Source organism: Dunckerocampus dactyliophorus, chromosome 15 (assembly GCF_027744805.1).
Source record: "Dunckerocampus dactyliophorus isolate RoL2022-P2 chromosome 15, RoL_Ddac_1.1, whole genome shotgun sequence".
Taxonomy (NCBI): Eukaryota; Metazoa; Chordata; class Actinopteri; order Syngnathiformes; family Syngnathidae; genus Dunckerocampus; species Dunckerocampus dactyliophorus.
Window position 1 is genome coordinate 7,451,609 of NC_072833.1, and position 13,617 is coordinate 7,465,225.

Below are 13,617 nucleotides of genomic sequence, written 5' to 3' on the forward strand. Positions count from 1 at the left end.
TACATAGCTCCCTGACGGTGTCATCAGCCTAATTGTCACTAAAATATTTTGATACAGGTATAATTGTATTGTAAATGCATTCTGAAAATAGTGTTAGGGTAATAGAATATAGATAGAATGTAGTATACTGTACCATTATAGATAGTATGAATGTGTATTGGGTTGCTTAAGGTCTTCAGGGTTGGTCCTGCAATACAATATATGTAAACATAATCTTTCATTAGCCATATCGATTGTACCTGTGCTATTTGCTTGCACAATGATTTGTTATAATGTATAGTGTGCTTTTCTGTCAGGTTTTGAGGCAGATGGAACGTCAGCCACTTTCTCCTGTCCCAAATGCTCCTTCTGCCATTCAGATGAAGAGCACCTGCAACACCACATGGAGAGTGTTCACTTTGTTGACGACGAGGGACGTTTTAACTGCCGAGACTGTGCCAAGAGCTTCATGTTCCTATCCTTGTTAAAAGCCCATCAGCGCATCCACACAGGTGAACAGCCCTTTGTCTGTCCTCAGTGCGGACGACGTTTCTCCTTCAAGCAGTCCCTGGAGAGACACAAGGTGACGCACAAGCCCGGGCGCAAGTATGAGTGTCTCATCTGTGGGGAGTTCTTCAAATCCGTCATGGCGCAAAGGTCACACATGAGCGTCCACATGAAGAATGGCGAGTTTGTGTGCTCGGAGTGTGGCCGCAAGTTCGCCTGGAAGTCCGCGCTGGTGAGGCATCTGAAGACACACGGTGAGGGGGACAACAAAGATGAGTATTCACATAAGTGCCCTCACTGTGAGCTGAGCTTCAGCTGCGCCAGCTACCTGAACAGACACCTTCGGACTCACCAAGAGGAGCGAGCACACTCCTGCAACTGCGGCAAGAGCTTCGCCTACCGGGCTGCACTCACGGCACACCAGCGAATCCATCAAAAAGACAGGCCTCACGTATGCACACAGTGTGGCAAGGGTTTCCTCTACAAGGGCGGCCTGCTGAACCACATGAAGATCCACTCAGAGGAGATGCCCTTCATGTGCTCTTACTGTGGAAAGTGTTTCAAGAGGGAGCGCAACATGAAGAAGCACGAGCGCTGCCACACTCGAGAAAATGTTTTCAGCTGCTCCCAATGCGACAAGAGTTTTGTCTACAAGGCAACTCTGACCAGACATGAGCTGACGCACTCGGGCGAGAGGCCGTACCTTTGCTCCGATTGCGGTAAGGGCTTCTTTTCCCACGCCGAGTTGCTCAAGCATGAACGCTTCCACACTGGCCACAAGCCCTTCCAGTGCCCTCACTGCGAGAAGAGGTTCACACAGTCCTGCTACCTGACCATTCACCTGCGCTACCACACGGGCGCGAGACCTTACTCCTGCATCGAGTGCGACAAGAGCTTCCTCAGTGCCAATCGCCTGAAGCGGCACAAGCAAACGCACACAGGAGAAAAACCTTATGTATGTGTGGAGTGTGGCAAAGGCTTCAGGCAGTCCTATCACCTCAAAATGCATCAACGGACACATATTAAGATAACGTAAACACAAGGATTTTACTTGGAGAGATTTCTGTCCACAGTACCTGAATGCAGCTCCAAACTGGTTTGAATCCATGTCAGTTTAACAGCTTGTGAACTCCTTGTTGGTGATTAAACTTCCTCGAACTTGGATTTAATTGAGTTGCCTTCATAAAGACACAGCCACTGTATGGCAGTTGTCTTAATAGGGGAGATAATTTTAGAGGGTAAGGTATTTTATGGTAACAATAATAACTTATTTGGCTCTATAAATCAATTTTATTGAGGTGTGATCCAAGATTACAACAAAATGCATTACTCTGTTAAAGTACATATTGTGGCATTGATGATTTATAAAGGTCAGCAGCAGCACAGACAGGGGCTATAACACTATGAAAAAGGTAACAATTGGTCTTAATCTTGAGCTTACACTTGAAACTGTATTTAGTGTTGCAGAATAACCAAAGAAAAATTTAACAGCTTGGGTTTGACATACATTTCAGAAAAAGGGCAGTTTTTATTGTTTGGTGCTAATCTTGGCAACTAAATTGAAGAATGTGCTGCAAGATGAGGCTACACAGCTATGTGCAGTGTAATGGGGCAGTGGTCACTCCCCAAGGCTTTGTTGCGGATCTTGCTGTCACACAACGCTGGCACCAGAGAGGAGGACAGCACGAAGTAATCGAGCCGCCAGCCCACGTTCTTTGCCCTGGAATTCATCATGTAGGTCCAGAAGGTGTACGCGTTGGCCTGCTCGGGGTAGAGCTCGCGGAAGCTGTCGACAAAACCGGCCTCCAGCAGTTGGCTGAAGCCCTCACGCTCCTCTGGGGTGAAGCCGGCGCTTTTCTTGTTCCCCTTCGGGTTCTTCAGGTCGATCTCCTGGTGGGCGACATTGAGGTCGCCGCACAACACGAGGGGCTTCTGTATGTCCAACTCGCTGAGGTACGCGCGGAAGTCCACGTCCCAGGTTTTACGGTAATCTAAGCGCACGAGGCCTTTACTGGCATTGGGTACGTAGGCGGTCACCAGGTAGAAGGTGGGGAACTCTGCAGTGATCACGCGTCCCTCCTTGTCATGCTCCTCTTTGCCTAGGTGATAGAATCATAACGTGCGTGTTACAGATGTGTAAATCATTTGAGAAAATCCCTAAATCTTGATTTTCAAACTAGGGATGCACTAATTCACATTTTTTCACCTCCGATCAGACCTCGATACCTGAATTTGGATATCTGCCGATATCGCTACAATTCTGATACCAGAGCTCTGTTTGCTTTAATATGCAACCACGCCACAAATATCCTGATACGACCCAGAAGTTTTGTGTAGTATGAAGAGATGGTGATGTCCGACTGTGTGTGTGCATGCAGGGCGAGTTGAGGACAACGGCCGCAGTGTATGTGTGGAGACACCTACCTTCGCTGATACTCTTTGGGGTATGTTTGCTGATATTGTCCCAGTTAAGTTTGCGAACAACATGAAGGCACAGACATGGCTCATGGATCGGAAATGCCCGCAGGTGGTATTTGCGTTTTCAGATATATTATTTTTTTGATAGGTTAATTATGCTGTTATCGGAAACGGATATAGATACTGGATCAGATTGGCCCCATCCCTAATTCAAACATCTTAAACAAGTTTTACACAAACTTCTGTCTACTGATACTTGAGATATGAACAGATGAGGATGTTGGTCACGTTTTGATGCACTAATTTTGCCATCTTGGGGGTCGTCATTCTATCCACATTGCACCAGGGTGTTGTAGGGCAAGTTGTATTGCAATATTTACTTTTCCTTGCCCCCTTTTAATTTCTCACATTTACTTTCTATTGCAGCAGGTTTATTCACCAAACTATTTGGGCCTAAAGTTCTCATCCATGAACCACATACTTGTTACCGATCCACATTAAGACATACAATATCACTCACCAATGCCGTATGTCACTTTAACAGGCTCGGTTTTGCAGAGCATGGCCACACCGCTGTATCCCTCCTTTTCATTTGATGCACTCCAGTACTTGTGTGGGTACTCCGGCATGGAGGTGATATCAGCAGGCAGGGCTTTCTCTGAACACTTGGTCTCCTGCAGGCACACAATGTCTGGATTCTCCTCACGCACCCACTGGAAGAGGGAAGAGGCAAAGTGTCAAGTAAAATCAAGCTTCACGTTACAGATTTTCAGAACCAACTCACATCCAGGCCATTCTTCTTCACCCAGGCCCTCAGTCCATCAACGTTCCAGGAGGTGATCTTCATGTTGGCAGCGCGTCCATCTTTGCTGTTCATTTTGTCAGGGGGATCTTCGTACAAGATGGGGGCTTCAGGTTCCTTAGTCTTCTTTGCTTTCTTTGTAGTCTCTGTAAATGTGCATGAAGAAAGCAGCAAGCACGTTAGAAAATGTTGCATACATTTAGAGTGTGCATTTTGTGCATCCTGCACTACCAGAGGCGGCGTCATTGTCCCCTTCTGCAGTTGCATCCGCTGCCTTCTTGCCTCTTTTCATGCTTGACCTTGCTCTGACTGAAAATGCACTACGTAAACCCACAACACGCACACACAACAGCACAAGCGCCGCTGGGGGGAAAAAGGGAGGTGGGGTAGAAATCAGAAATCAAGTTTTCACACTAGTGTACACAATAGTCACCAAAACTGCAACGTGCTCATGTTGACTTTAGCTTTATTCTCTCCACAGCCTCAAGAGATTGTATCATATGCTTTATTGTATTACACATCGTGATTGTTGTGAAATATTTCCAGTTAACTCTACTTTGCTTGTATTTGCAGAACAAAGAAGGTTTTGAAATGTGGCTTTATGCAGTAGTGTATAAGTGCATGCAGAGTGCGCTTGTAAGGAAGTAGCAGTCTAGCAAGGCTAAATGGCGTGCTGGTTGTATGAAGCACATTTCCCAGGAAGCACTTGTTTTATGTGGACGCACACATTGCAGTCAATGAACAATCATAGTCATCGAACGCAATACACTGACCAAAACTTCAGCAACGTTTGGGCGACGCGCTATGCTACCGCTAGCATTCAATTGGAACAAAGACTGCGGCCTCCTACAAAGAATGAATGGAGACTCTTTCGGGTTATATAGCTTCATTTGCATGTTAGCTGCTACTTAACTGCAAGTATTGCAATTTGAGGCCGAAACTAGAATTTTTTTTATAAGCCAATGCAAATGTCCTTACTTGTACGTTTACCAGGATGCAAAGCCCAGACACGCGCTGCTCTTGAGTAAGCCACTCCTCCTAAAACTCATGCAAAGCACACAGTACAGGCGGAAACAGCTAACTAGCTGGCTATTATTACGTGCATACGCCTAAACCCAAACTTCCTTTAAAATGTGCGAGAACCGACAAGTGATATTATAACAGCATATTATATATTATATGTAATACTGGGGCGTGTACGAAATGATATGCTTCAAACGTATATAGTCATAATATACAGCACATGCATAAACATGCACTTAGTTTCTTACACCGATGCGCACGAACCTATAATTTAACCACATACTTTTCACATTTTGACGTCCTCGTCAATGCCTGATCTAAATTACATAAACATTATTTGCTTACGTAAAAACACAAACCAAACACATATCCGGTATTAATCACTAAAATAATGAAGTCATTACCAGTACTATAGAGTGACTATTTGTGTGTGTATTTGTTGAATTTTTGAGAGAAGTGATTTCGGCAAGAAATCGGTCCTCCGTGTGTGGGTCCTCGAGACTTCATATGGAGAAGTTTAGTTGATATCCTAGGAAGTGACACATTTTAACAAAAGCACGGACTAATGTGAGTTTTTAAGGAGAGTAACACCAATAACTTGATAAGTTTTCGTCTAGTGTAATATCATTTTAGCTGGTTGAAAAAAATCTGGGCTCTTGGCTCTCATTGCTAGCAAAGTAGCCTTATAGTTAGCTGTCAAAAGTAGCTAATATTTTGTTTTCCTAAAGCCTGGGAAGTAGAATGTTTTGCCTTGTTCTTTTGTAACATAATGTCTTTATATGCAAAAAATGTATTTATTTCACATTTGAATATGAACAAATGGAAGTCTATCTCAGCTTGGTATAACAAAACGCCAAAATGATTGTCACTTTTGTTACTAACGTTTCATGATTTTGACTTGTATTTGCCATGTATAAGCCTTAAATTGCATTGTTATTAGAACAAACTGATGACCATGCTTATCTTCAATTATCTCTGAATTGTTTTGTAGCTGCAATGACTGTAGTAATTGGGTTTGAGGGCAGTGCCAATAAGATTGGCATTGGTATCATCAGGGATGGCAAAGTGCTTTCCAACCCTCGGCGGACGTACATTACCCCTCCTGGTCAAGGCAAGCTAAACTGTCACTCAACTATCCATGTACTGTTTGATGTTGATCACATTATGTTTTCCCACCTGATCAGGCTTCTTACCAAGTGACACAGCCAGACATCATCGCTCTGTTGTACTGACTGTCTTGAAGGAGGCTTTGGAGCAAGCTGGACTGAAACCTTCAGACATAGACTGTGTGGCGTACACAAAAGGTAAACATTTGTTCAGCATGCTTTAAAAATAGTAGGATGAAGTCTACTGCATTGTTGCTAAGGACAGACACCAAAACTGGTAGAATTTAAATATACAATGACTGAATGACTTGGCATACAGTTTTGAAATGGACAAATAGCCACAACCTTTATGCAAACAAGTCTGCCGCCAAGCTCAAACATGGTTGAGAATATGACAAGTATATCTGCTGTGCCTCAGCATGTTTACATTAGAATTGCAAGTGTGAGGATTTACATTGGTGTTTTATTGATACTTTAATGATTTATGTCCCTCTCAGGTCCTGGCATGGGTGCTCCCTTGGTGACAGTAGCGTTGGTGGCCCGCACAGTGGCCCAATTGTGGGGTAAGCCTCTCCTAGGTGTCAATCACTGTATTGGGCACATCGAGATGGGCCGACTTATCACTAAAGCCAATAACCCTACTGTGCTTTACGTGAGCGGTGGAAACACACAGGTTAGTGGCAGCTGTATTTACATGGAAAACACAGAGTAAAGTGTATTTGACATTTACGGAAATTAGTATTTTTCTTATTGTTAAAGGTCATTGCATACTCTCAACGCCGCTACAGGATATTTGGGGAAACTATAGACATCGCAGTTGGCAACTGTTTGGACAGGTTTGCCAGAGTCATCAAGGTTGGTGTGCTGTCCTACCAGGAGTACAGTATATCCATTTACATTTGACTGGATCACATATACTTGAACTGTTGAACTCTGCAGATTTCAAATGACCCCAGTCCCGGCTACAACATAGAACAGATGGCCAAGAAGTAAGTGGTGGCAAGATAAAAACAAAACAAAACAAAAAAAAAAACGTTGTGTTTTTGGCTCTGATTAAATTTGCTGTGAATTGTAATCAGAGGCACTCAGTATGTGGAGCTTCCGTATACAGTAAAAGGAATGGATGTGTCATTTTCTGGGATTCTGTCATACGTTGAGGTGAGTGGTTGCTATGATATACTGTATATTGATTTTAAAGTAATGATATGAGTGAAATGTTTTGTTTTTTTCCATAGGAAGCTGCTCATAAGATGCTTGGCTCTAGTCAGTGCACAGCAGCGGACTTGTGTTTCTCCTTACAGGTTAGAATGACTAAAGCAGTTCTCGCATAAAGAGCATCACTATGTGATTATTATTACCATCAGGTGTGTCAAGTTTGTACACGACACATGGAAAATAAAAAACACAAGTAAAACTTAGCTTAGAAATAATTTATACATGAAAGTGAGTACAATCTACCCCTGCTATACGCGGGGGTTACGTTTGAGTTTATGTTTACAGTTAAGACCCCCCTGCTAATGGCGAAAATAATGAATGCACGCACATCTGGGGCTTAATAACAGCGCCGCCATGTGCTGTATTTGTCAGAGAAATTATAAAGCAGGAAACACAGCTGTGGTGAATGTTTTGCCAAATTGTCACCCTTTTGCGTGCAGAGGTTCAGGAGTAGAGTTACACCATGGGGTGTCCTAATTATTTCACACGACTGTAGCTCAAATGGAGCACAAAGGTCTGTAAAGCATGTTAAAGCAACCCCTTCTTGTAATTTCCCCCCATTGATGATAATTTGGAAGACACATGAGTGAATAGTTCATGGTGAACACAGATTACCTACTTTACTGGCCTATAATAGTGATGGACCAGAGTCATTTGCATCAGTTTGTTTCAATTCAGAGCTCATGTTGGATGAAAAAGAATTAAGTCAGAATCATTACGTTCCCTTCCTGCAGGAGACTGTGTTCTCCATGCTGGTCGAAATCACAGAGAGGGCCATGGCGCACTGCGGCTCCCAGGAAGTCCTCATTGTTGGTGGTGTTGGCTGTAAGTACGTCTGTAACCTTTAATGCAAAGAGTTGATATTCTAAAATGTTTTTTTTTCCCCAAAAGCTGCTTTTTTTGCTTGTCTTTACATTATGTAGGCTCAAGATAAAATGGATTATATCTAAGTCTAAGCTTACAAAAATGACAATGCATTCACAGGTAACGTGCGTTTGCAAGAGATGATGGGAGTGATGTGCTCAGAAAGAGGTGCTAAACTTTTTGCCACAGACGAAAGGTAAGCCAGTACATGCTTAAACTGAAATTGTATTTACCAGTGTAAATTTGCAACTGTAGTGGGAGCCCCAGAGCCAAAAGGAAAAAAAAATCCCAAGATAAAAGATATGTGACTTTTTTGTGACTTTACTAAACTCATCCCTTTTACAAGTGATTTTATTCCATCATGCGTCACACTTGTACCGTAATGTCCGATTGAAGAATTTATAGGAAATGTTTCAATGTGTTGTCTGTGTCATAAGATCAAACTGATTTGACCTCACTATTGTGTACTTTAAACCAAAAAAAAAAATGGCCACCGTGTACCATAGATTCTGCATTGACAATGGCGCAATGATCGCTCAAGCCGGCTGGGAAATGTTTCGATCTGGCCAAGTGACTGAGCTGGAGGACTCATGGATCACACAGAGGTATTAAGATCTTGATTTGAAGTAAGGTGTAAGTTTTCTTTTAACACCCAATGCTCCTGTTGTAGGTACAGAACAGATGAAGTGGAGGTGACGTGGAGAGATTGATCAGTGGAAACATTTGCTCAGTCACATAAGCATCTTGGGAACAAATGTGGACTCCAACTTGACTCCCAGGTAGCTGCCTAAACTGCAGCATCAGCAGGGTGATACCGTGCATCTGACAAGTTCTATAGCTGAAAGACGGAACTCTAGTGTGTGGAGGTGGGGAGTTGAGCCATTGATGAGATCAACTTTCCTTAAATGGACCACTCACCACCTCCTGCACACTCAAGGCCTGCCAAGAAAACCTGTTTTACCATCAGCAATGGGACAATACTCTACTTCCAAGTGGCCATTTGATGTTTCGTCCTTTTAAAAAGACACCTGTTGCCAAATGTTACACACTTAGAAGATAATCCAGAGGGTAAAAAGTCTAATTCCCAATAAATAAACAGTCGCATGTCATGTTTATTCATTTTTATTAAGCAATACTGTTCACTTACATTCCTCCTCCAGTGTAAATTTTCTCAAAAAAAAAATCAATATTTAACACTGAGCTCCCTTATGGATTTATGAGCAACATTCACCTGATTAGAAACCAAATAAAGAAAAAACAGGGGAAAACAGCATTAAGATCTGACAGAATTAAAGGGCGAATTCTACTGTGCTTTTGAATACACCCCTCTGTAAACCGAAGACATTAACAGTAAAACTAGCAGGTAGAAGACACCTCGAATGGAGTTAGGAGTGGGTGAAGAAAAAAAAAATCACTGAGTTTCTCACACAGGGATTGGTCATAACAGATTTATCTTTTAAGAAAGTGCTTGATTGACCACTCGCTTTACACGGGACAGTTTCAAAAAAAAAAAAAAAAAAAACAAGGGTTGTGGGGGGGGGGGGGGGGGGGGGGGGAGATGACAAAGTCATGTACAGCTTCTCAAAGATTTATATATTAAAAAAAAAAAAAAAAAAAAAAACCCCGCTCTACACATACAAGCTAAAATTTATTAGGTGATGGAACAACGGTCTGATTACTTAAGGCAGACTTGTTAATATAAGGCGATTAAAAAAAAACAAAACAAAACTGTAAGATCTCAAAGGAGTTAGTCCAAAGTGTCTGTGTGGCTTTGCATGAAGACATCATCCTGAGTGCAGTGTTTGAAAGGGGACTCAAAGAATTGTCCGTCGTTATTTGTCTTAATGTGCATGGAGATGTGTTGTGTGTGTGTGTGTGTGTGGGTTTATATACGCTTTGGATTTCCTCATGCCGCTATGCTGGATGCTCCCGGAAGTCCTTGTACCACACAACCCTTTTTGGATCTAAAAAAAAAAAATGAACAAAATCGATCACTCTTCATAAGTTGTTGGCTACACAGTAAAAACTGACATCTAAGCAAGATTAAATAACTGAAATCGGTGTCACAAATACTTATTTTTGACTAATAAGATGTTTTCCTCTTTCTTCAATTTACTTATGTAAATATGTACTAAAATCTTGAGCTACGTTACTTCAAATACACTATGTTATTGAATTTTGGTTAAGTACATTTTCTCAACATAGAAAGTGCTTTGTGAGGAAAAAATGTGTAGTTTGACCATGATTTTCAGGTAATTCTTGAATTTTAGGCATCAGTACAATTTACTCTGAACCGTACAAATGTAATACTGGACAAATGCTGGGTTAAACTAAAAGGGCTTATTTCATTTTGTTTATAAGCATTTATAAATACATGCAGGCAGGGCTGGGTTTACATATAGTAAAAATCAACTAAAACTACAGATTGCAGATGTTACATGTCACTGACCCATTTGACAAAGTAAAGTGGATGTGCTCAATTTGACATTTTTGCCTTACCTTTTTTCTGTTTGTTGCAGATTGCATTCCATTCTGCAGAGAGAAAAAACAGTTGAAACAGTTACAATTATTACCTTTTAAGTAAAAAAAAAAAAAGACAAGACTATAAAAGACACTTACCTCTATTGTGAAAGTTTAAAGCCTCCATTAGATGGCGACAACTAAGCAGCAGCTCCCCGTTGTTCACATCTATGTCAGGTTGTGAAGGTGGGGCAGTGGAGGTAGCGAAAGGGGGCTGCCCTGTGACAAGTGTGTCAAGCGGTGGGTCTACTGGTGCTTGTGTGTCTGTGGGTTGATGTGGGGGGGAGTCGGTGGTGGGATGGTTGGAGCCCTCTGACACGGGTCTCGTCTCGCTGATGAAACTGAGACCCCATTGGTTCTGTAGCAGAACACCAATGGCGGGACGGTCCTCCTCCAGAATGCCGCTTGGTGTTTTCGCCTTCACCTTGGAGGCGTAGCTGACAGCCGGCTGCAGCTTGGCGGGGCTGTCCTGCACTGGGAAGGCAGGCGGGGGCTTGAGCAGTGACAGACTGTCCCCTACCCACCTATCTTTCTGATTCACCTTTGGGGGGCCGTTGAGCCCCTTCTGGCTTTCCCTGCGAACGCTTCGGCCTTTGTGCTGCTGGCCCTTGCGTTCCTTTTCCCGGCGGTAACTGAAGGTGTGCGTGTGGCCCGGTCCGATCAGGTCCGATTCAGGCGAGAGCTGCCGGGACTGTTGCTCCCCTCCAGAGACGCAGCCTCCACCCCCGCCGCCACCACAGTTACCAGAGCCGGGAGACAGACGTCTGTTTCGAATGTGCGGCTCTGAGTTGGTGCTTGAAACAAGAACTGCTGGGTCACACAGGGAATCTGAGTCACACACAGTGTTGCTAGCTTCCCATGTACCTGGGAGACAATAAAACAAGACAGTCAGTCATTTACAACTTGCAGGGAAACAGACGCCGCCTGGAATGTGCTTGCATACCCCTCAGAAAGTAGGCAGTTGCGCCCCTGGTGTGAGATCAAAGAAATTTCCTATATGTCACTGGCCGGGTTAGCCTTCCCCAAGCGCCACATTGCACAGACACGAGTAAAGTGAGGTCTACATACGCATTCCCATGGCCCTTTACACATACCTCAAAAGAAAATTCGAGAAACTACACCGTAAATAAACACCAAGTAGGCAATTTCGGACGTTCAACTGGGTTTTGTTGTGCGTTGCTAAAAGCTAGGAGACCCTGTTAGCAAACTTTTATTAGCATCGTCATGATATGATGAAATATTCGACGTTATAAATAAGTCGCCCATCATTACATTGAGTACACGTGTATTTTTAACAGAGTCTTAAAATCAACAACTGTCACAAGCGGATTGGCCAATGTTTACTGACATTCTTAGATTGTATCGAAGTGTTAGCACGTTAGCCAAAGTTTCGTAACTGCCCATTCAGAGCAAAGCGGGCAGCAGGCTCTTTGGGCTAGCAGTGTTAGCAACGTCGGCGAAGATAGAAATAACTTCTCAAGTTCGTCAGTTCTGCGCAATACATCGAAGGGTTGAATAAACATACCTGTCTTGATATGCATGTCTTTTCGCTGAAAGTGTCGTTGAGTCCGCACCGTTAAGTTAACTTTTGTTTACAGCGTTTGGATAACGTCAGCTGGCTGGCTTGAGTCCTGCTTCCACCACCAGGAAACGACACCGCAATGTGGGTGGAACAGGAAGTAGCCCGGCAAATAAACTGTCCGGCGCGAAACATGGGAGGGGACCAGCGGTAACGTGCCGACAACCACGTGGTCAAAAGGCAGGGTCGAATTTTCTTCAATACATCACCTAATCATCCACATTTAGGCACATAGTGTTATTGGATTAGTTAACGCAACCAAATAATTCCATGTACATAATGTAAACAATACAGAATAGGTTAAGAACACCTCAGACAGGGGTGTCCAAAGTTTTTCACCAAGGGCGCATATAGAAAAAAATGAAAGGATGGGTGGGCGCCCACCCATCCTTTCATGCCGCGCGGCACTTTGATATATTTTGTAAACTAATAAAATGCTAAAACAAATCCAATGTAGGTAAAACAGTAGATCCTCGTTATTTGCGGGTTTGTGCTTCAAATCCATTGTGAAAGGCGACAAAACGCAAATAATGGCCACACCCAAAAAAACCCTAAAACATTTTAAACGTACATAACATACATAAGTCTGAAAAGTTGGAAATGTAGGATACGACCCTTTTAAGAAGTGAAGGAAGACAAGAACGTTAGGAATATTAGCATAGTTATGTAACCTACAGTAGGATGACCATATTTTGATGACCGAAAAACCAGGACACTCAGCCAGGCAATGAAATACTGAAATGATACTCAGAATTTACTCAAAGGTGCCTTATCATTTCAATACCATTAAAGTATGCATCTCCTCTGTATGGATAGACAATTGTTATATTACAAAATACTATCCATAACCAAAGACAGAAATTCCAAACGAAGAATGTTCAAAATCCAGCACGAAAATGATTCCTAAAACAGAACAACAAACCCGAGGTCAAATGCTTGTTATGTTTTGGAATGTAACTAATATTTTGGGGAAAAATGTGCTCTCTAAGGCAGGGGTGCCGCCAGGAATTTTGCATCCCCCATTTTTATTAAATGTTTACATATTTTAGAGTCCCTGTTCGCCAGGGGCTCTTGAAAGTCGCCTAACTTTTCCCCCTGTATGGCGCCCCTGCTCCCTACAATGCGTAACCTTCTGCATGCTCCACTTTCTCTTTGCTGTCGAGTGTGTTTTTACATGCAAAGGATCCATGCTGAGCTCTTATCAAATGCACTTCTGCCACCTTGTGACCGTTTTTATGGCTTAAAACTGCTCTAAAAGTGACATTTAGTGTGCAGTTGCATCGTCACCTCTTTTTGCCTCTTGTGCAAAAAAACTTACAGTATATGTCTTTGGGATTGGGCGTTCGGGTTTATAAAAATGTAGAAATAGGTCTTTGTTGCCAGCGATTTAGACATTAATATTTGTGTTATTTTGAGGGACAGCAAATTTACAGTTATAGAAGCTGTACACTGACTACCGTGTATCACGGTATCATGTGTATTATGTCCCATGAACAGCTGTAATAAAATATTTGCAGAATTGTGAAGGGTGTACTGACTTTTGTTTTGTCAAAACTATTTTGGAGGTATTTTTTTGGCTATCGTATTGTGTTTTGACAGTAAAA

The 13,617-nt window shown here is 42.7% G+C and overlaps 4 protein-coding genes across 8 annotated transcripts in view; 2 read left to right on the top strand and 2 right to left on the bottom strand.

The window, feature by feature from the left end:
• Nucleotides 1–1,650, top strand: part of LOC129195027 (zinc finger protein 11-like) — a 92,905-nt gene extending 91,255 nt beyond the window's left edge. For all 5 annotated transcript variants that reach the window (XM_054800718.1, XM_054800720.1, XM_054800721.1 and 2 more), the window contains one exon: nucleotides 297–1,650. In XM_054800718.1, coding sequence (XP_054656693.1) covers nucleotides 297–1,522 — 1,226 coding nt within the window. In that variant the 3' untranslated portion in view covers nucleotides 1,523–1,650. The remainder of the gene's footprint in view (nucleotides 1–296) is intronic.
• A 97-nt stretch (nucleotides 1,651–1,747) lies between these two features.
• apex1 (APEX nuclease (multifunctional DNA repair enzyme) 1) lies at nucleotides 1,748–4,937 on the bottom strand. Its single transcript, XM_054800731.1, has 5 exons — nucleotides 4,685–4,937; nucleotides 3,938–4,069; nucleotides 3,689–3,852; nucleotides 3,425–3,617; nucleotides 1,748–2,585 (listed from the first exon to the last, which is right to left on the bottom strand). The coding sequence occupies exons 2-5, from the start codon at nucleotides 3,996–3,998 to the stop codon at nucleotides 2,071–2,073; spliced, it is 933 nt and encodes a 310-aa protein (XP_054656706.1). The 5' UTR covers nucleotides 3,999–4,069; nucleotides 4,685–4,937; the 3' UTR covers nucleotides 1,748–2,070.
• Nucleotides 4,655–9,430, top strand: osgep (O-sialoglycoprotein endopeptidase). The gene is made up of 12 exons (XM_054800730.1): nucleotides 4,655–5,296; nucleotides 5,721–5,840; nucleotides 5,914–6,033; nucleotides 6,333–6,508; nucleotides 6,595–6,690; nucleotides 6,775–6,824; nucleotides 6,915–6,993; nucleotides 7,071–7,136; nucleotides 7,785–7,875; nucleotides 8,035–8,110; nucleotides 8,421–8,519; nucleotides 8,585–9,430. The coding sequence occupies exons 2-12, from the start codon at nucleotides 5,726–5,728 to the stop codon at nucleotides 8,622–8,624; spliced, it is 1,008 nt and encodes a 335-aa protein (XP_054656705.1). The 5' UTR covers nucleotides 4,655–5,296; nucleotides 5,721–5,725; the 3' UTR covers nucleotides 8,625–9,430.
• A 47-nt stretch (nucleotides 9,431–9,477) lies between these two features.
• Nucleotides 9,478–12,110, bottom strand: si:ch211-214j24.10 (uncharacterized protein LOC558894 homolog). Its single transcript, XM_054800734.1, has 4 exons — nucleotides 11,960–12,110; nucleotides 10,534–11,298; nucleotides 10,414–10,446; nucleotides 9,478–9,878 (listed from the first exon to the last, which is right to left on the bottom strand). Exons 1-4 carry the CDS (start codon nucleotides 11,973–11,975, stop codon nucleotides 9,829–9,831), a joined length of 864 nt encoding a protein of 287 aa, XP_054656709.1. The 5' UTR covers nucleotides 11,976–12,110; the 3' UTR covers nucleotides 9,478–9,828.
• Between the last annotated feature and the right edge of the window lie 1,507 nt (nucleotides 12,111–13,617).